At 41.4% G+C, this 22,374-nt stretch overlaps 2 protein-coding genes across 7 annotated transcripts in view; one reads left to right on the top strand and one right to left on the bottom strand.

Annotated features, from left to right (window-relative positions):
* Nucleotides 1–15,885, top strand: part of LOC134617626 (disco-interacting protein 2 homolog C) — a 207,377-nt gene extending 191,492 nt beyond the window's left edge. For 3 of the 5 annotated variants that reach the window (XM_063462933.1, XM_063462931.1, XM_063462936.1), the window contains 7 exons: nucleotides 5,468–5,497; nucleotides 8,398–8,459; nucleotides 10,737–10,794; nucleotides 10,889–10,963; nucleotides 11,762–11,936; nucleotides 12,312–12,435; nucleotides 12,856–15,885. In XM_063462933.1, the coding sequence (XP_063319003.1) occupies nucleotides 5,468–5,497; nucleotides 8,398–8,459; nucleotides 10,737–10,794; nucleotides 10,889–10,963; nucleotides 11,762–11,936; nucleotides 12,312–12,435; nucleotides 12,856–13,108 (777 nt within the window). In that variant the 3' untranslated portion in view covers nucleotides 13,109–15,885. The remainder of the gene's footprint in view (nucleotides 1–5,467; nucleotides 5,498–8,397; nucleotides 8,460–10,736; nucleotides 10,795–10,888; nucleotides 10,964–11,761; nucleotides 11,937–12,311; nucleotides 12,436–12,855) is intronic. The other 2 variants (XM_063462935.1, XM_063462934.1) reach the window with 1 other exon arrangement.
* Nucleotides 15,886–17,189: 1,304 nt separating this feature from the next.
* The window catches only part of zmynd11 (zinc finger, MYND-type containing 11), a 30,439-nt gene continuing 25,254 nt past the window's right edge, over nucleotides 17,190–22,374 (bottom strand). For both annotated transcript variants that reach the window (XM_063463007.1, XM_063463008.1), the window contains exons 15-16: nucleotides 22,132–22,317; nucleotides 17,190–21,408 (exon numbers count right to left, since the gene is read on the bottom strand). In XM_063463007.1, the coding sequence (XP_063319077.1) occupies nucleotides 21,286–21,408; nucleotides 22,132–22,317 (309 nt within the window). In that variant the 3' untranslated portion in view covers nucleotides 17,190–21,285. The remainder of the gene's footprint in view (nucleotides 21,409–22,131; nucleotides 22,318–22,374) is intronic.

The following is a 22,374-nucleotide window of genomic DNA, read 5'->3' as shown; positions in this document are numbered from 1 at the left end:
ACGGAGCCAGAACCGTTCCCTGTGGGGCCCCCGTACTGCAGACGACCCTGTCCGACACACAGCCCTGAGTCCTCACATACTGTGGTCGGTCGGTGAGGTAGTCCAAAATCCAGGTAGTGAGGTGATGGTCCACTCCAGAGTTCTCCAGCTTGTCCTTCAGAACCGAGGGAAGAATAGTGTTGAAGGCACTGGAGAAATCAAAGAACATGATTCTCACAGTGCTTCCAGCGGTCTCCAGGTGAGCGAGGGAGCGATGTAGGAGGTGAATGACGGCATCATCCGCTCCAATGCCAGGCTGGTAGGCAAACTGAAGTGGATCCAGTGATGAGCTCACAAGGCGCCGAAGCTGAGCCAGGACCAACCGCTCCAGGGTCTTCATCAGGTGGGATGTCAGAGCCACCGGCCTGTAGCTGTTGAGGTCCTTGGGGCGTGAAATCTTTGGCACTGGTACAACACAGGAGGTTTTCCAGAGCTGTGGGACTCTTCCCAGCCTCAGGCTCAGGTTGAAGAGGTGCTCCATCACACCACACAGTTGGTCCGCGCAGGACCTGACGACCCTCGAGCTGATGCCATCTGGACCCGCTGCCTTCTTGCCATTAATCCTCCTCAGTTCCCTCCTAACCTGGGTGGTTGAGAGAGACAGGCTGGAGCCTTGTGTTGATTGTGTATTGGATGCTGTTGTTGGGGGTGGGGAGGAGTGAGCAGGGTGAATAGAGGAGGTGTGAAGTGTCTGAGGTGTCAGAGGTGGAACAGCAGCAGTGGGGGTGGGTGAGTCTGCAGCCGATGTTGGAGACTGCCTCATGGCTGAATCAAATCTGTTGAAGAAATGATTCAGTTCATTTGCCCACCTCACATCCCTCCCAGGCAGAGAGTTCTGATGTTTGTGGCCTGAGATGGTTCTGAGGCCTCTCCAGACTTCACCAACGTTATTTTGCTGAAGCTGGTTCTCCATCTTCTGCCTGTAGCTGTCCTTCCCATTCCTTATCAGTCCCCTCAACTCTCTCTGCACCCTTTTCAACTCCTCTTTGTCTTTGGATTTGAAGGCCCTCCTCTTCTGCTTGAGGACAGCTTTAATTTCCGGGGTAATCCAAGGTTTGTTGTTGGAGAAACACCGTACAGTCCTGGTAGGTACGGTGTTATCCACACAGAAATTAATATAGTCCGTAATACATGTAGTAAGGCTGTCGATGTCCTCTCCGTGGTCGTCACAGATCACCTCCCACACAGTCGACTCAAAACAATCCTTAAGAGCCTCCTCGCTCTCCTGCGACCATCTCTGTACTGTGCGGGTGGCTGGTGGCTCCCTGCGCACTAAGGGCTCATACACAGGAACAAGGTGCACCAGGTTGTGATCAGATCTGCCCAGGGGAGGGAGAGGTGATGAACTGTATGCCTCTTCTGCATTGGCATACAGTAAGTCCAGTGTTTTATTGTCTCTGGTTGGGCAGGTCACATACTGGGTAGGGCTGCACGATTAATCATTAGAAAATCGTGATCTCGATTCATACTTATGTGCGATCTCATTTCCAAATGACAACGATTAAAAAAAAAAAAAAAGACGACGACGATTGTACCGCATTTTGATCCGGGACGTAATCTGCATGAAAACAAGCGCTCACTCTTCCTGCTCAACAAATGACAAGGGCGGAGCCTTATACCACGTGATACAGAAGCTGTGCCGTGATGCTCAAATTGGCAGGAAAAACAACGGAGAGCACGTCAGGGGTGACGAGGAAGTGACAGGAGAAAATCCGTCTGGGTCAACCACCCAAACATCAATAAGGGGAACCTTATACAGCGCTTCCCTATACACGTCGAACTCCCGCAGGCACAAAGAAATTACGGAGGCTATTACTTATCACCTGGCTAAAGATATGGCTCCCATCAACACTGTGCAAAACGAGGGATTTAGGAAAATGATCAACACCCTAGACAAACGCTACACAGTGCCGTCCTGCAACTATTTTCCTATTGTTGCACTACCTGCTCTATACACGCAGTGTCGAGCAACGGTGGAGGAATTTCAAGCAGTACAACATTTTGCGGCAACCACAAAATGTGAGGCATTTATTGTTTTTATGTTTATTTATTGTTTTTATGTTCAGTTTCAACTGTTACGAAGTTGATGTGCAGTTAATAAGTGCAATAAATATTTATATTGGAAAAGAAAATCATGAGAGAATCGTGATCTCAATTCTAAGCAAAAAAATCGTGATTCTCATTTTATGCAAAATCGTGCAGCCCTAATACTGGGTGAAGGTGGGCAGTGTGGAGTCCAGTGAGGCATGATTGAAGTCCCCTGATATTATGAGGAGGGCTCTCGGAGATTGTGTTTGCAGTCTGCTGACCACTGAGTGGAGAGTGTCACAGGCTGCATCCGCGTTGGCCGAGGGGGGGGGACATACGCTGTTATCGCGATAACATGCGAGAATTCCCGGGGCAGGTAGTACGGACGCATGCTAACGGCTAACAGCTCTATATATATATATATATATATATATATATATATAGATACACACATATAAAGCTGCTATCCGTGCAGCTGGATAGCAGCTTTATATGTGTGTGTATATCTGTATATATATATATATATATATATATATATATATATATTAGCTAAGCTCATTGCAACATGGCAACTGCCTCAACGCTACCCGAATTTGAACCTCCCCCACCCTCATTCAGATCTGGCGGTTGGAACTATCTTGGTCTTCATGTGAAGTATGACCCTGAAGGTAAGCGCGTCATGGACAAAAGTAAAACAGTATGTCGGATGTGCTGCAATGCTCAGTTACATTGGTGGGAACTACTGCGTTAGCACAGTTAGCTTGTTAACGTGTTGACGCTGTCCAGCCCCACGCACGGGGCGATCCGCGGTAGCTCGTTAACGGAGATTTGCCGTGTTGTGGCGTTAACGTCATTTCAGATTAACGCTGACAGCACTAGTGGGAACACAACGAATATGACTGCACATTTACGCCGACATCATCCTAGTGCAAAGACAAGTGGAAGCAGACAAAAACAACAAGCACGCATGCTACAAACTTTACCCGTGTCATTTAGACAGCCGTTAGCACATGATTCTCCTTATGGGGACCTGATATGTTTAATATGCTGCTGAGAGTATACCCCAGAAGAAGCGTATAGTATAGCTTTTATTTTGGAAAGAGCCATTTCTCTCTTTTCCAAAGATGAGTGATTTCTCGATCAGATAGATTTATTTTTTTTATTACTTTGTTTCAGCAACATAAAATTTAAAAACTGTACTTTTGAGTTTAAATATATATTTATAATTTTAATAAATGACAAATTAAAAAGGCATGAACACTTTTTTGTATCGAAAAAAATATCGACACCAAAGTATCGAACCGAACCGTGAATTTTGTGTATCGTTGCACCCCTAATATATATATATATATGCAGTGTTGGGAAGTAACGGAATACATGTACCGCCGTTACGTATTTAAAATACAAAATATGAGTAACTGTATTCCGTTACAGTTACCGTTTAAAAAGGTGGTATTTAGAATACAGTTACTTTGTTGAAATAAATGGAATACACGGAGGTATTTTCCTGTTTCATATTGTCGCGGGTCAGGACTGTTTGGGTTTTGTTTGACAGCTATGTTCTGTTGTTCCGATTGCCATGGTTACAGGGTGACGCTCGCTCTCTCTCTTCGTGTTTCCTGGGTGAGACAGCGCATTTTTGTTGTTGTTGTGCTAAGCTAATAGGCAGAATGCTACAGGCATAGCTCTAAAGAATGTAGCTTCATAGGCAGTGTAGTCCGTGCTGCAGGGAGAATGGACTGCCATACCCGTTATGTGTCTGTGAGCGAGGGAGGGAGAAAAAGGAAAAGTCCGAGCTGTCACGGAGCAGAAACGGGAGCTGGAAGCATGTAAATATAATAATAACCACTGCAGACTTGACTGTACACTGTGTTCGTATTTTCCTCCGGAAACAATAAGTTCCGTTGGAGCAGCCTTTCAACGCCTCTCTCTGTCTCTCGCAAGCAAAGTTGACCCAGACAACAAAGTAAAGCTATTTTTCGGCTACCAGCCCGACACGAACCCGACGTATTAGCCAGAGGTCCCTTTACTACGGTTCGGAGCCACGGACCTTCAGTAACAGTAATAAATCACATTCACGTAGTTGTAAACAGCATGATAATATATTAAGTAATCCAAAGTATTCAGAATACGTTACTCTCATTGAGTAACGTAACGGAATACGTTACAGAATACATTTTGGGGCATGTATTCGGTATTCTGTAATGGAATACATTTTAAAAGTAACCTTCCCAACACTGTATATATGTATGTGTATGTGTATGTGTATGTATATGTAAACTTTTGCCACAATCCAGGGTAAATTTCAACTTGTGCACCTTATTCTTGTTTTTCCAAAACAGGTCATTCATGTTCATCATGAGTGGATGTAAACATCTGACCACAGTTGTATGTCCGTACTGCACACAAGCAGATGAGATGAAAAATTATATTTTTACAAAGTGTGAAAGATGTCGAGCAGCTTTCACAGCAGTTCTTCTGTGCTCGGTGTTTCTGTTGTTTCTTTGAGGTCTGCTAGGTAAACACTGAGAACAAGCTGAAGATGTTTGATTTCCCCACAATAAAAGATCACAGATATCCAGCCTTTAAAGAGTTTTTAACAGTCAGCAAATCTAGCCAATCTCTGCTGAAGTGCAGTTTTGTTCACAGCTTCGTTTATCACTTGAAGGATTTCTGCAACTCCTGCTCAGCTGAAGCCTGTAAGAGTGTTTGGACCGCAATGCAAGAACGTCTGAATGTGCCGTTTTTACAGATGCGGGGCATTCGTCCAGAACAGTCGGAGAGTTGGACACTAAAAAACAAAAAGCCAGTGTCATTCTCTTCACCAGCAGAGCGGTTTTTCATTTCCTGTATGTCTCAGATTCAGGACCATCCTCCATTTCAAGCTGATCATTGCTTTTACATTTCAGATCTGATTTGCAGCTTTCAGCCACGTCACGTTTTAGGAATTAAATGAATTGTTAGAAAAGTTATTATCCATTTTCTTTATGAAATTAAAACCTTGAACGATTTTACAGACTTAATGGGGAGATATGAAGCTCTAATATAATTTAGCCTTTTAATCGTCAGCGAGTTTAATTTGCAGCTGCACGACTCGCACGATAACACAGTCGTAACACTGAAATCAGACCGTCACACACTAACTTACTGTAAGCTTTAACTTTGTTTGGCAGCTTTAAATGAGCAGACTAACATTTGGCTGAAGACTCTTTTCTGTTCTTACTGCTTGTTTTGGTTTTCTGAGTTTTACCATTTTTACATTTTTTTCTTACTTCCTTGTTTTGTGCATAACCCCACCCACATTTCTCATACTTGGTTTTGTCTCCACCCTCCCTCCTTCTTTACTTCCTCTTCTACCCCTTCACTTTCCTCCTCCTCCGCCCCCTCTTTGCTGCTGTAGCCTCACAGGCTGGGAAAACTTGCCGACCAGGTAGGGAACCACCATCAACCTTCCCCACCCAACAATGATAACCGCCACCATCACCATCACCACCCCACTGCCTGCCAGCACACCTCTCATCAGATGGCTTTAGATCTAAGTTTAAGAGACGCTTGGCTGGGTCTCACGGCACTTAGTCAATATCAGGGACACTGGAGCAGCTTTACTCTGTGGATTTCGCCCACTGAGTATTTTGGCTGAACTTTGACATGAGATGAATTATTACACTTTCCAGAAGAAAACCCCCCAAATCTGTAGATGTGTTACTCACAGCTGACACGTCTCCAGTTAGATGAATTATAAATACAGATGATTGACATCTGTTTTGTTCCCAGCCACAAAAAGAACAAACAGCAGAACATTTGCAATAAAATCCAGCTTAGAATAGATAAAATAAAGCAGCATAACCACTCTGCTATGACCCACAAATTTGTGAACTAGATCCTTTAGTTGGGCTGGAGAGGAGCCCCAGACAACAGTGACTTATCAATCACAAGCTAGCCGCGCCCTGCTTTTACTTTAAACGAGGCCATAGTTTATAAAATGCTACACCAAAGAAAGCTAGTGATTAAGACCAAAGACTCATTAGGAAACTGTCTTCCAGTGTAATCAGCAGATGAGCAGCGGGTGACGCCCCTCGTCTCTATTTGGAGTCACCCGCTCCCGCTTTCACTTCTCTTCTTCCGTCTATGCTTCTGCTCTGATTTGCATGTCTGCCTCGATTTTTTTCCTCAAAGAAACAAGCAAGCAAATCTTCCTTTATATGGAAAAAGCATAGAGGTTGTAGCCATAAAACTACTGTATATAAATAACATAACACTGAGTAAAGAGACAGATGTAAGGCAAGTGAAATTGTAAAACAATTAAGGAAAGGAATCACCAAACAATAGGGTAGTAAAAAATAATCAGATCTATAAGATTATTAAGACTGTAAAGTAGATAATAATAATTATGATTCAAAGCAATGAGACCAGTAAATATATTAAAAATTCAATTTTATTTATACAGCGATAAATCACAACAACAGTTGCCACAAGGCGGTTCATATTGTAAGGTAGACCCTACAATAATACAGAGAAAAAGCCAACAATCATATGACCCCCTATGAGCAAGCACTTTGGCGACAGTAGGAAGGAAAAACTCCCTTTTAACAGGAAGAAACCTCCGGCAGAACCAGGCTCAGGGAGGGGCGGGGCCATCTTCCACAACCGGTTGGGAAGAGAGAAGGAAGACAAAATAAAAATTGATAAAAGGAGAAACAGGAATATCTACAACTAACGTCTAAATAGGAATAATTTCATGTAGTTTTAAACGCCAGTGACATTGGCACACTCCTGATATGAGTCGATAGGTTTTCCATTGGTTACTTGAAAGGTCAGTCGTCTTAAAAACAAGCCTTTATATGTTTAAATTTATTATTATTTAAGTTAATGTAACTGAGTACAAGTCAAGCAGAGGTTTAGTCTTGAATAAATAACAACAAGATTAATTTTACCTTAATTTGAAATGTTAATATTTTCTATATCAACAACAGCATTTTTTCCAGTCTGATTATTATTATTATTATTATTATTATTATTACCCAATGATCAGACGGTGCTCGCCTCAGTTTTACCACATTTTGTATTTTTATTTCAATATTTTACTTAAATAATTTCCACAACAACTGTTCTAGGATGACTTTAGTGTTCCACTTCCAGGCTTTTGGTTTTATTTCCACTGCTATCAACAAGCTCGTTAGCTGCAGCAGCTCAGTGCTGTAGCTAACTCCCTGAAATCACGAATACGTGACAATGCAAGGATATATGTGCATGTGCCTCTCTGTGGTGTGACTGCACACTTATAAGGGATTCCAGCACCAAAGGATGTTTGCTCTGCCTGTTCCAATCAAATTTCCCTTTGCCAATAAATCACTGAATATTCTTGAAGCGGTCACTGCCTGGAGTCTCATCAGAGAGGGCGTTTGCATTTTTGCACTGTGGGTGTGTGGGCGTAAGACTCCCAGCATGCCGCTGTGTGTCCGGTGGTGGGTTTTTAATCCTGGATTAATGGAGGGATGGATGGTGGAGGAGGAGAGAGAGGGGGGGATCCTTAATCTCGTTCTTTTTCTCTGTCTTAATTTTTCTTCAGTGATTTCACTCATTCAGAGTACAGCAGTCGACACAAAGAGATTTGACTGAATGCATGTATTGTGCAACCTCTGTGTACTTTAGAAACAGTGAATTTGTCCTGGGTGGGTCGTCACATGGGTATAATTGCTCAGCTACTAATCACTTTCCCCTTTCTTCTTTCCTTTTTCGTTTGCATGTCAATCAAGTAGAATCTGACTTTGCAGGAAGTTTGTTGATGTGCATTTATTTTTTAAATTGTTTGACTTTCCTCCTACAATCACTGCTGTTGCTCCCACATTGTTCGGTTCACCCTGTTGTAAATGCTGTAGATCAGGGGTGGGGAACTCCAGGCCTCGAGTGCTGGTGTGCTGCAGGTTTTAGATCTCACCCTGGGTCAACACACCTGAATCAAATGATTAGTTCATTCCCAGGCTTCTGGAGAACTTCTAGACATGTTGAGGAGGTAATTTAGCCATTTAAATCAGCTGCGTTGGATCAAAGACAACTAAAACCTGCAGGACACTGGCCCTTGATGCCTGGAGTTCCCCGCCCCTGCTGTAGAGGGTCGGGTTCCCACCTTCCCACCCAAAACATTTACGTCCCTCCTTCAGTGGAAGGAAAGCTTTTCTTTATGACCACTGATGCACCACACAGCATCCACTGCAGTCTGCTAGGAGTCGATAAGCTGTAGCAGTTTTTGCATAAAAAACCTTTTTTCGAATAAAAAGGACGTTTTGTGAGTCTGTGGTGTTCACACTTTCTCTCGCTGGTGTTTCTCAGGGCACCTCAGGACCTGACCCCACAACTGTTTATGTTGATATGAGGGCGCTGCGACATGACAGGTAAGTATCCTTGCTGCTTTGTTACAACTAAGCTTAACAGATACTTTTGCAGAAAGATGTTCGGTGTCTGAAACCTCTTAACGACTGCTTTGGTCACCAGTAATTTGCATGAAAGAGTAGTGAAACTGAGAAGTGTGACACAAACTGGAAATGGAGACGGCTCACATTCAGAGTCTGTTGCAGCAGTTGGGCTCCGGTTTCACCGTTCTGTGTTTCAGTGCTTCTCAGCATCTTCCATGTGTCCAGTTTAACTTTGTGAGAGTCAGAAACCGCTCATCAAACAGCTAATGAAAATTTCCCTGTCAGTGGGAGGTTGTTAGGGGCTTGCTGAGCAGCCTTGAGGCCTGTGTGACTGAGGCCTCACTGAGAGCACGTTTGTATTTACAGTGGCCTTAACTCTAAAACTAAAAAGATAAAGAACATCTGTAATACAGCAGTACCCCTATTGGTGACAGTTTCTGTAACATTTTGGCAGAGTCTAACTAAAAAAAGTATCTGTAAGCGTTCTCATTTATTGATTATTTCTTTATTTTTATAGATTTCACCAAAGGAAATTAAAAAAAATATGATACAAGTTTAAACTCATAAATCCAAACTGATATTTAATTAATTAAAAAAATAAATTGTCAGATGGTTCAACAAACTCTCCATTAAAAGGAAAAATATTTTCTTCCAGTTATTTTATGGCTCAGGTTTCTTCAGGCTGATGGATTTTCGTGCTTGGCTGGAGTCAGTAACACCAGCCTTGTGTATTTTTTAGATGTTTTCATGCACTGAATCGGTTTTCCGTCGACTCTCACACAGACACAGAGTCTATTCTGTGCTGTAAAGTCTTCAGCCTGTGTCCTGTGGGATTTCAGCGGCGCCGCAGCGCTCTGCTGGACGGCTTCGCTCGTGAAGTTTGTGAATGTGAAGCAGCAGGACGTTTGTGAATGAGAGAACACGACTCGGCGAGCGCTCTCAGAATAAATAAAGTGCTCAGCAAAGATTGTTATTGTAATGCGAGGCTTATTCTCTGCAGCTAAGAAGCATCGCTGCAGGCTGACGGTAAAAAAGTCTGAATATAATGAGAAGCTGGAAGTTTCTCTGAGACAATATGACATTTTCAGGCGTGTCAGCTTGACATCCACACTGTCACCCTCACAGCCTCTCCACAGTGTGAGAGGGGTGAACTTTAAAACCCATCAAACCCAGTCTGAGTCACATTTCCTGCTGGGTAACACCGCCATTTGTTTTGCCAGACTTTTGCTTTTCAGAGAGACAGCTCTGACTCTTAATGAACCAGCCAGGGCTCAACATTAGTGTCAGATTTCAGAGGAGAAGCGCTGTCAGTTTTCCAGCTGATGGAGATGGACAAACACCTCCGAGATAACAAGCGAGACTTATTCAAACATCTCTGACGAGAAGGGCCTGCAAGAAACCGGCACAAACTGAAAAATGCATTAATTTAAACTCGTCAGGAGCTTGTTACGCATCCCTGAAGTTCCCCAGACGCAGTTTCCTGCTCCGTGATGCAGCCCGTCATTACGCCTGTATCTGCTGATTTCCACACAGAAAAGTCGCAGCACACGAAGCAGCAGGGCCGGGCAGTCCCGCTGTGTATAAATATAACTGTCAGTGTGCATGATTACATGTAATCACTGCTGATTTAAGCTGGCCCGAGTCTACCACAGGCTCTCCGTGTTTGGAGTCTGACAAACCACTCGTCCTGGTTTATTTTTAGTTTTACTGATTCAGCTTTTTCCCACAATTCTGTTTTTGTTTTTTTAAAATGTCAAACATTTATTAAAATTGAGAAGTTTGTTCATCCCGTTCAAACGACTCACAGCAGCAACTAGAAATACATTACTAAAGAAGAGCGTCCGTGGTAGTTAATGAGCATTAACATCGTGCAGATTTTACTGTACAGCCTCATTTTTATCCACAGAGATGAAAAATTACAAAACATTTCAAATTTTAATTAAAGTTTTGTCTGCGTTTGATTTAAGGAGACACAAATCCCTGTACATAAACGTCTCCACTGATGAAACGGATCTAAAATGTTACCAGGATAAAGTTCCCACGGAGACGGGGCAGCATGTTAAATGTGACCTTGTTTTATGTTTGTTACATAATGATTGTACATCAGATTAAAAATAAATAAAAATCACATCAACATTAGCTGTTAGCGGTCAACAGTCAGAGTTAAGATCCTGTCCAGAATCCTGATTATGGGATGTTGATTAGAGATAATACGCAGCAGACTAACAGAAACGTCCCTGTTTGTCTGCTCTGCAGGGTCAGACTCGTAGAGAGGGGATCGCCACACAGCCTGCCACTGATGGAGTCCGGGAAGGTCCGTTTTATTTAATTTAACGTTTATGAACTTTTTCAAATAAGCTGTTTTTGGTCTTTGCTCGATCTGCGTCTCTCTCTCTCTTTTTGAGCAGATCCTGCCAGGGGTCAGAATCATCATCGCCAACCCAGAGACCAAGGGACCAATGGGAGAGTCACATCTGGGAGAGGTTTGTCCGAGCTTTAATGGTCTTCTCTATAAACAGATATTTGTATAAAAAGGCTTCTGGTTTTCGGACTTTGGTCCAAGCTCCTTTGACCAATCGTGTTTGAGCATCAAAGTCCTCGAAGTCTTTCCATTCTGGGGGTTATTTTGAATTATCTGTTTAAATGAACACAAAAGAGACTCAACTTTCATATCTGCATTCATAAAAAGATATAAGTGCATGAAACAGGACCCAGATAGCCTTTGTGCACCATCTGATATCTTAGCCCTGAAAAACTGAGGTCAGCAGAGTAAGTGATCATTAACCTGAAATATTTACATTTTTTAAACTCACTTGAATTTGATCAATTAAACCTAATATTTACCACTTTCAGTAGAAAAGGTGCACCTGATATTCTTTATCTAATTCATTAAAATGTTTTTTAAAAGGTTTCCTTTGGTAGATGGTGGAAAACAGGAATATTTCTGTCATTTAATAGTTTATCTATTACTTCATTTCTTTGGTTTAGCATGAATGACCATGGGGGAGGTCTTTATCAGTAAAAAGCTGTAAAACTTGTGAAAAAACCCCCCAAACAGTTAAAAGCCCAAAATGTACCCCCTCCTGTGCATTTTCCATTGGGCCAGATTAGAGTCTTTGCAGGGCTGATTCTGGCCCCCGGGCCTTATGTTTGTTTTCTCCTGGAAGCTCTGCATGTGGAAATGACAAGAATGTTAGATGTTAGTCCACATTTGTTTGACTTTTATAGAGAAAATAATCCCTTGATGATTATTTTCTGCTGTATTATTTGTGCGTTTGCAGATCTGGGTGCAGAGTGGCCACAACGCCAGCGGTTACTTCACCGTCTACGGGGACGAGGCGCTGCAGTCCGACCATTTCAACTCCAGGCTCAGCTTTGGAGACACGCAGACCGTCTGGGCTCGGACTGGATACCTGGGTTTCCTGCGCAGGACGGAGCTCACCGACGCCAGCGGAGGTCAGGGCGGGCGGTTCATCGAACACGGTCGACGTGATTAATGGGGCTGCGGCTGACCTTTAATGATCTCACATAACAACGAGGAGGAAATGATTAAACGGCTTCAGTGCTGATTTTAAAGTGCTGCCGGCTCCTCCTGATTGGCTCTTGCCCTCTGCTGAGATCAAGTCTGATATTTAAAACACTCAAATGTTTATTTCCAGCTCATAACAGTCAGATATTCAGACATGTTGAGCATCTGCAGAAAACGCTGAGTTTACTTTGTGACTTTAATCTGTGCAGGAAAACCGTTCACGTTAAAAGCTTTGATAACTCGTACATTAATCTAAAAGGCGCAGCATGGTGGCTTGAAAGGAAATGTGTTCGTGTCCACAGAGCGCCACGATGCCCTGTACGTGGTCGGTGCTTTGGAGGAAGCCATGGAACTCAGAGGGATGCGTTACCACCCCATCGACATCGAGACCTCCGTCATCAGGACGCACAAGAGCATCACAGAGTGGTGAGCATCAGCCAATTATGACATTATAGTGTCTTTATGAAAAAATAAAAAAGCTCTCGCCACGCCTTTCCAAATGATGTTACTCGATATGGTTTCTTGACATTTTTTTCACCAACTTTAACCTTGGACGCTAACAATCAAGGTCAAACACAAATGCTTCTCCAGCCTAGGTACCCCTGTCCCCCGAGGCCTAGTACATTGTGTTGAAGTTTGAAGACTGTGTAATATAAAGATATTCCAGGTTTTCACATTTGTTTTGCTTCGATCGAGCTTTTATTAGAATCTGCTGTCACACCAAATTTGAGCGTGATAGCTTAAAAACTGTGGATGAGAGCCTGCTAACAACACGTCGATTACACACTCCGTCCCTTCTGGGGGAGAAGTGACAAAAATTCAAGTTTTTGTCATGTGTGTCTGCAGCGCGGTGTTCACGTGGACCAACCTGCTGGTGGTGGTGGTGGAGCTGGACGGCTCTGAGCAGGAGGCCCTGGACTTGGTCCCCCTCGTCACCAACGTGGTGCTGGAGGAACACTACCTGATCGTGGGCGTGGTGGTGGTGGTGGACATCGGCGTCATCCCCATCAACTCCAGAGGGGAGAAGCAGCGGATGCACCTGCGGGACGGCTTCCTGGCCGACCAGCTGGACCCAATCTATGTGGCCTACAACATGTAGCGCCCCCTGGTGGCTGAAGAATTATTGAGGAAGATGCAAAGACAATTCTGTTCCAGAGACTGAAGGAAGGAAAAGCAGAGCCGAGGCAGAGTTTCCAGCACGAGGGGGAGGAGGTGTTCGACTTTTTTGCCTGAATTATAGTGCTTACTCCCAGGCTGCGTAACCGCTGCAAACTAGCTCCCAGAATCCAGCGCTGGCATCTAGATTGCATTCAGGTCACTCAGTCTGAGAGGAAGTGTGGTCCCCGGGTCGTGCCGACTGTTTACCGAAAAGTGGAAAACTCGCAGCAGTAGAGGACAATCGTTAGGAAAGATCCCGGCTTTTAAAGTGCGTGTGGCTCACTCTCTATTTTCATGTTATTTGCTTTCCTTCCGTTCGTTTTTTTAACATATCCTCGAAAAAGTTTAGGCTATTTTTTTGAAAAGGATATTTACACACAAAGAGAAAAAAACTAAACGATATCGACCATTACAAAGTGCGACATATGTTTTGATATGAGGGCGGGGTCTGAGGGGAGCGCGTCGCAGCCGTCCCCCAGTTTTACGATGAGGTACGTTTCTTTCGTATTTTTCCTTTTTTTTTGGGAATCGTTATTTCCTGAAGCCCCATCTCAGCGGAAAGTCAGCGTGCTAATTTTCATATACTAACAGCTGCAGCCTTCAACTCCGTTTATTTTTCCGTACAAACTAACGGCTTCGACCGAAGCTAAACACATAAATTCATATCATGTAAGTATGTACAAACAGAAACTGATTTAATTTATTTTGTTTCTCTGTTAGAAGTATATGACGAGACATTCGAGAATGTTTTGCTCTTGAATATTTGCTAATATTACGAAAAAGAAAAAGCATTGTATTATCTTGAGTGAAACAAACTCACATCAAGCCTATTATTGAAAATAGAAATATATGATTATAGATTATATTAAAGATGAGCGTAAGGATTAATCCCAGACAAAAGCAGAAGCATGAGGGGCCGTGTGTCTGCACGTTTGTCTGAAATGTGTCAGTCAAATGGAAAATTATAAAAGCGATGCTCTGAGGAGTTTTATTCCAGCTTTCGTGTGAAGAGTTCTGATCCTGTCCTGGGAATAAACAGAAACGTTGTTTTTTTATGCTCTTAAATATTAAAACAAATCCCTAAAAGTTCCCAAAAGTTATTTTTATAGTCGACTCTTTTTCTAATAACAGAGGATGAAAGTAAAACTTTGCCAGAAATGTAAAGAATCAGAAGTTTAGGTGTTATTGAAATGTTGTTCGGTTTGAATTTGCCTTTATTTTAGATTTCTATCTATTATTGGGGCAACTTTTCCAGCTCAGTCACAGGGATAATTATTTGCCTACAAGGTGATGGAGAGCATTTAGTGTCAGGGCTGTCACGATGTTACAGTGAAGTTCATCGCAGTAACGATATCATCATGATCTCTGTAGCTAATGTGAACATTTTAGATTAATAGTAAATAATGGAAAATTAATCTACAACTTTATTTTGTTGACTTTTTAATCATTTTAAAAGCCTAAATGTCTCGTATTGTCTCACAGTCAAAGTAAAGTTGTAAATTTTAGATCCTGACAAATTTATCACGTTTGCCGATTTATCAGTAGGAGCGTTTTAGATCTACTTATCCATGAAAATTAAAGAAGAGGCGGGAGAAATGCCCTCCATCCATATGGATGAATGGAGAATAATGAAATTACACACAGCAAATGTAAGGGAAATCTGTTAAATCCTCAAATATCAGTATCGCTCTCAAGAATTACAAAGAAATGGTTTCCTTGAGATAGAGACATGAGAGTGGGAAAATGGTTTGATAGCAGGGATTAAGAGGTGGGAATTGAAAAGTAAATTATGATGTGATAGTGGCACATTAAGTTGCTGTTAACAGTAACACAATAAAGTGTGAGACATACAGCATCACGTTCCCCTCGTTTATAAGCATCAGCAGGAGAATGATTCAAAGTATTTCACTAAAAATATCGATATTTGGCACTAGCATCAGCCTGTTACAGCGTGTTGCTGTGTTTATATTTTAGCCCACTTCAGTTTGGAAGTACAGATCTCGTGACTAATGCAGTCCAATAATTCATAACGATCAAACAGCATCTCCGGTGTCACGTCCTTTGAAAACGCATCATCTGAGTCAGGAGATTCGATGCCATCTAGTGGCGACTAGAGGAAATTACAACAGGCTTGTTTTTGGTGTGGTTGGCACCTTTGGATCAGAGCTCTTCACGCGTCACGTTTCTCTGGGAACAAACAGGTTTACTGATCTTTAAAATGTTCAGAAGTAGGAACGTCTGTCGCTTTTCAAACTCTCACAGCTGGAAAGAAACGTTCCTCCAGACAGACCGTCAGCAGCGCTCGTTGGACTCATTTTATCACCTCCGGCTCGGAAAAGGCGAATCGCCCCAAAGTGGCAGTTGTAAATATCAAAGTGGGAAGTCCTTCATATTTTTACACGGACTGATCAATCAGGGCTCATACAGTGATGTCACAACAGGAAGAAAGGGGTTTTTGCCAGAGACCCTTTAACTCGTTAGAGCTGTGGGGAGGTCACAGGTCGGAGCAGGAGGGCCTTCTTCATCGTCTTTGGCTGAGAATGTTCTAGTTTCAATGCGAGGATTTTTTTTTTTTAAAGTAAAAAAAGCACTTTCTTCAGAGTTTGTTTTTCTTTCTTTTATCAGCAAAATGTATGTCCCTTGTTTTTTTTAAGGTTTAAAAAAAGTCTTATTTGAGTTGACATAAAATCTTTCAGTTAAATAAACATTTCAACAATTTTGACAAGAAGAATTTATGTTTGTCTTATTTACTGTTCTGCAAGGGGACATTGTTACTGTATGCATCACTCTTACACACTGGAACACACACGGTGATTCCTTCTGAGTTTTAAAATGTTGCTGATTGAAAACTTTCATGAATAATCTACATTCTTAATTACATCTGAGAAGCTATACAACATGAAACTATAGTATTGTGCAAAAGTATTGAGCCGCGCAGGTCGCGCTGTATTTTGGAGACATGTTTAACTCTTTAAAGTGGCCTTGAGCTACAGTTCTCCCGGTAACACAACTTAGCAAAGAGCCTTTTGGGCAGTTTTACTAGCAGCTTGTTGCTAAAACCATGAAAAACACCAACCATAGCAGTTTGACAGGCATAAAATAATATTTTGCCAGAAACTCGGAACATGTCGGTGTGCAGTGTGTTCTTAAAGAACCTGAGGAGACTAGACAGACCTAAAAACACTCGACCTGACAGCTACAGCTGGTCTTTCGGTCCATCTATTTACTGAAGCTTCATCAGAAGCAGTCTCAGTGGAAGGGTGGATGTGAAGTTATTCTTAAGGAGGGGAAACGAGGAGAGATGGCTGAGGTAAGCCAAATAACACAAGAATTGCACTTTACATCACGATGGAACAATGAATCCAAACGTGAAAGTTTGGTTCAAATCATCGTCAGGACAAAGGTACAACAGTGTCTACACTTATCTGTAAAACAGGGGAGACTCGTTTGTAAGTTTTTGCTGATTCAGCCCGTGGTGTTCCAGATCTGAGCCCAAAACCTCAGCGTTCAGGTAATGATAAAGGTGGTCCTACCAAATACGTGTTCAAACAAAGACTGCCAAGTTCGTTAGAATCGTACAGACTCTCCTTTTAGCTTATATAGTGCATTTTCATTTCAAACCACTGCAACCAAACCAAAAGCAAAATCTAATGAAATGAGCGGTGGGCCAAGGGTTTTGCAAAGTGCTGCACATTTGCTGTTTTGTGCACTGCTGCTATCAAAACTCTTAATACTGATCAGCTAAATCTTACTGACGCAAGAATGTTTCTTACCTTTAATGTCTTGATGTTGGTTTTCCTTCAGCCACATTTGGAGATCTCAGAGTTTAAAGAAACAGCCATTATTTTTCAATAGGAACCGTTTACAGTTAATCAGCATCATACAGAGTAACTGATGACTGGTAAACAAGTACACACAATATTAAATAAACTATAAAGTAAAAATGCATATCCTAGATACAACCACAGCCTGCATTATAAAAATGCATCATATCATCAAAAGAAACCAAAATGGACTCTGGAGAACTTGTTGATACATTTATTTCCTCCATGTTAGCACATAGAATATATTTATATACATATTGCTAGCTAAATTGTCAAAGAAAAAGGGAGAAAACAAAAGAGCATAGAAAATGTTAAGCCACGAGTAAAAGTTTACATAGAACAACAGGAAGTGAGAACAAAGAAACCTTTACACTGATTTTATTCCTGCTAAAAGTACTTAAAGTACAAAGAGGATTCATGTAGTACACACACAGTATGTACTAAAATACCCCGAAATAAGAACAGCGAAAAGGCAAATATGATCGGACAATTTGATCGATTCACTCTTATTCACGCTGAAAACAGCCTCGAGAGGGGGAAATATAAATCATTGTCATATTGCGTTACTCTGAAGGAGTGCAATCACGCCTTTTCTTTTATTTACGTGAGGGGAAGAAACCGAACGAGGAGCTGGAGGTTCACCTTTACTCATGCAGTTCAAAAAGCAGAAATGCAAACTGGAATGGCATCACAAAGCTTTACACGTGGCCAGAAAAAGAAAGGTTTAACATAAAAATCACGTCGAAAGCTTCATGGCTGGATGGACAAATATAAAAACGATAAGAAAAAAAAAAAAAAAATCAAAGCTGCAGCTGCAGCAGGTCACGTGTAACAAACCCCACGTCGGCTTTAAAAAAAGAGATGCTGAAATGTTGAGACACACTGAAGTTTAAAAGAACAATAACTAAATCTCTCTCTCTCTCTCTCTCACACACACACACACACACACACACACACACACACACACACACACAGCTGATATGATTGTAAAAAACTACAACTAACAGTCATCTGCAGGGGAAAAAAAATCATTTACAATGTACAAATAAGATGACGGAGGGGACAGAAGGATGTTTTATTTATATGTAGTGCACTGAAGATGAGAACTGTGAGCTATGAGAACATGACAGGAGTAACGCACACATCACATCATAAAGGATTTAATGAGTTTTCATGTCTGAGGGACGTTTCAGAGGAACAACAGTTACCGTAAATTCTCTAATAGTGGGCAGCCCAAAATATCGGTTTAGGTTCATTATCAACAAATTCAGTAAACAGTAAAACCAACGATGAATTAATCTCATTAGTGAGGCTGTGTCTGTGTGTTACACACTTTCAATCTGTCAGAGCAACTACTGCACAGAGACAACAAATCTTAGTCGTCTCTGGTGACGTGTTGCTTAAATTCACACAATTCTTAATTGTGTGTCCTGATTAGTAAACAGGACTAATCTGATGGTTAAAAAAAAAAATCCACACCAAATGCAGTTTCCCCACAAAAAAAGTCAAAAAGATCATCGAATAAAAAAATAAAATCATTAAAAGTTATATTTGAGATTGTTGCTGCAGACATTCGAGATCTTGATTTTATTTCTTTAGCTGTGTTTAGAAACGTAAAAGCTACACCAGTCTACCCATCAAACTTCCTGTTAATGAAATGCGTTTCCTCCAATTTCACAATAAAAGCTGTTCAAGGTAAAAGTAAGCGCTCATAAAAATTTCACCCTACATGGTAGCATGCAGTGAAGTGTGCAGATTACATAAAGTAAATGTTGATTACTAAATCAGTTTTTGAGGGTTGGTGAATAAATTTACCTTTTTGTTAAAAAAAAACTTAAAAACTTTAACAGAAGTAAGAAGTAGGTATTTGCTTCTTAAATGTGAGCGTTTATTTAGTATTTGTATGAACTGGTCAAACAAAACAGGCACTTTTATAGTGAAGAGATTATTTTAAGCTCCGTTTTAGTTTGTGTTGTTGCATTTTGTCACAATTACTACATTAAATAAGGATTCTAGTACAGTGTTTTTGCACCACTCAGATGTTTCATAAAGAAGAAAAACATCCAGCACTGTAACAACTTTTAACCACTTTGTTAAATGGGTTTTATTTAATCGGGCCCATTTTTCAAAGAAGATTTCTGATGTAACAGAGTCGGTGTGTTCACTGCACATTAACAGGACTTGTTAAACTCATTTCAGCTCTAGATTTTCTACTAGTGTAGCTTTTCGTGACTCACAGCTGGAAACCCCCCAATGATTTTTTTTATCTTTAAAAAAACCAAAACAAACAAACAAAAAAAAGGTTAAAAAATGCTCTATTCTTATTTGAAAAAATTAAAAAAGTGTAACAGCCTGATTAGCTGGTGATCATTGGGACAAATATTGCATGTTGCTGTTGGAAAAAGCTGATCTCTTCAAACATTCGACTGCTAAAACACAGCACGTAGTGCATACAATGATTCTGTAGCGTGGAAGGATGGAGGCTTCGTTCACAGCGAACAGGGTTGAAACTACAGGGCTGCCCACCATGTGAGAATTCACGGTGTCTTATTTTTCATATGTTAAAGGAAAAAGGCAACTTGGGGTAAAGCGAGTTTCTCTCATCTATCATAACAGAAGAAACAGTCAGACTTTAAAAAAAAACAACAACAAAAAAAAACATTAAGAACCGGCAATTTTATTGCCCCATTATAAAGAATTTAAATAAAAAAGTGATTCTAAGCACCGTAATTAGACATCAAGACTCAACGTTGAGCACAGGGGGAGGAAAAGAAAAAGTTACATTTGATCATTCATATTTGCATATTTTTTATATTGGTCCATCCATTATCACTTCTTTATGGAGACCAGACGTCTGGTCTTTTTTTCCTGCTTATTTTCCCTTAATGAATGAAAAAACTATGAAACTATCTACATGCATGTGGCCTCACTGGGTGAGAGGATGAGAAGAAGAAACAGGCACCGACCACCAACTACAGCATACGCAGTGAAAGAGTCTCATAGCTAATCACTTCAGATTAAAGGGGGGGGGGAAAAGAAGAAATGATGAGGAATCTCGAGTGTACGTCACTAGAAAAATGACACAGACGACGCTCCGGAAAATATACATCTTTTTTTTTCTTTTTTAAATACACTGCAGGAGGGCGAAGAGAGGAGAGGAGTCGCCGCCAGATGTTCTCAGGTAGGTTCATCAAAAGGTGCGACTTTTTTTGGCAATATTACAAGCATTTGGGTTGCTAAGAAAATGAAATGTGCAAAAAAACAAAACAAAACAAAAAAACAAACAAACAAACCCAAAACAAAACAACCAACAACAACAAAACTGTCAAATCATGTAACCTCTCTAAGATCCAGCTCAGGAAATATTGCTGTACATTCCCTCGACTTCAGTACAAACTCAAAACTTCCTGGTTTTATCCAACTCATATAAAAAAAACAAAAAAACCCCAAAAAAAACAGTCTAGTCCCCCCAAAAAAAGAAACCAAAAATGTGCATAATTACAATAAAAATCTCTCATGGAAGATTTATTTTTTTTGGTCGGCATCTTTTAAAGCCGACTTTCTGACCCTGTTCCCAATAAGTGACTTTAGGACAATAAAATTTTCGGTAAAAATGGTAAAAGGTGCTATCCACCGCAATCGATTCATGAAAAGAATAAATTGCATTAAAGTCAGCGAGCCTTTTAATCCACAATTTAATGTTTTTTTTGTTGTTGTTTTTTTGCTTTTTAAATCAGTTTTCTGTATGAAAGCGGAGTTAGTCTGATGCTGCGATGGTGCTTACGGTACCTTTTTTTAAATGTTCTGTAGGATCGACGGCGTGCGCTTTGCTGCATTTACAGTAAGAAAAAGGTTTCTTTTAAAAAGTCAGGTAATAAAATGTATTCAGTTAATGCTCACCTGTTCCTACACACTTAAATAACACATTCTCCAACACAAAATTAGCACTTCAGTAAAAAAAGAAAGAAAAAAAAAAAAGGAAGAAGAAGAAAAAAATAGGAGGTCATAACTCGTTCGAGCCATGCTGTTGAACAAACTGTTCACTGTTCAGAAAAAATAAAAGCGTAGAAGGTAAAATCAATACAATGGGTACATTAAATAATAGAAACAAAACCGCTCGGCACGCACAAAAAAAAAAAAAAACATCGGGTCCACAAAGTTTTCAGGAAGGCAAGTCGAGAAGCAGGAGGGAGAAGAGTGTTTGTGTTTGTTGTAGACACTGACTGACAGGAGGAGGCGAGGACAGAGCCAATGGCGTGCTGTGTAATGTCGGGTAGGGGCGGGGCTTGTTCATTCATCTCTTCCTGCGGCAGGTTCGTTTGTGGTCGGCGTGCCAGTGCTCCTGCTGACATTTGATGGAGCAGTACGAGGTGTTCCAGCAGCAGTGGTACATGGCCTCCTCCTCGCAGTTATAACACTGCAGGCACAGAAAACAGCCAAAGGTAAACAAAAACAGGTAAACAAGACCTCAGCTGCTTTTTCTATTAGTGCCTACTCGGATCGACTCGCCACAGCTCGCCAGGACTCAACTCTGATCGACTGTTTTTCCGTTACAATTTAGTACCTCCTAATGTGGTCGTTGTCATAGCAACACGACTTAATATGTGGCACGAACGCAAAGGTGGACGTCGAGGTAAGAATATACCCGCTGCTCTGTCTGTGAATTTTGTCAGATTCTGTGAACATGGCGTCATTTTTCGTAGCCATTTCCCTCGTTGCCGGGTTTCAAAAATGGCGGTTTTGAGAACCAGACGCTCTCATGTCTGCTTGAGTGACGCTACTGACCAGCCAATCGGTGGCATGCAGGCTGACACCGTCACATTTTAGTACCTGCTCAGACAGCGGCGAACTGAGCGGATCCGAGTAGGTACTGATGGAAAAGGAGCTATAATAATAATAATAATACTACAACACATATATAATACACTGGTTTCAGGTTTTTTCATGTGATGACCTTAAATCTGTGTTTTAAATCACTGACAGTGGGATTTCTTTGGGTTGTGAAAATCATCTTGGACCAAAAAAAATTGAAGATTGTGTTTGTGCGTTTTTATTACTAATAAAAGAAGAAGTCTTCTTTATATTCAGGCACACTTTAAGCTCTCGGTTAACATGAGGTCGATGAGGTCACTGAACTCACCCACTGCTTCTTCTTGGTCTGGGAGATGAGCTGTTTGTGTTGAGCCACCAGCTTCTTCACCTCCTCCACCAGCTCCTCTTTGCACTTCTCCTTCACCTGCTTACATTTCCTCTCCATCTCCGCCTGAGCTCCAGCCACCGCCTTATTCACCGCCTGGCGTTTCTCCTCCTCCATCTCTGCACGGAGCTGTAGAGAACACGCACACTTACGTTTGGAACTGGCCCAAAGTGCTCTCCATCATTA

This window comes from Pelmatolapia mariae, linkage group LG18, assembly GCF_036321145.2.
Source record: "Pelmatolapia mariae isolate MD_Pm_ZW linkage group LG18, Pm_UMD_F_2, whole genome shotgun sequence".
NCBI classification, from domain to species: Eukaryota; Metazoa; Chordata; class Actinopteri; order Cichliformes; family Cichlidae; genus Pelmatolapia; species Pelmatolapia mariae.
Note: the sequence above shows the minus strand (reverse complement) of the source record. Positions and strands in the feature narration are given on the sequence as shown.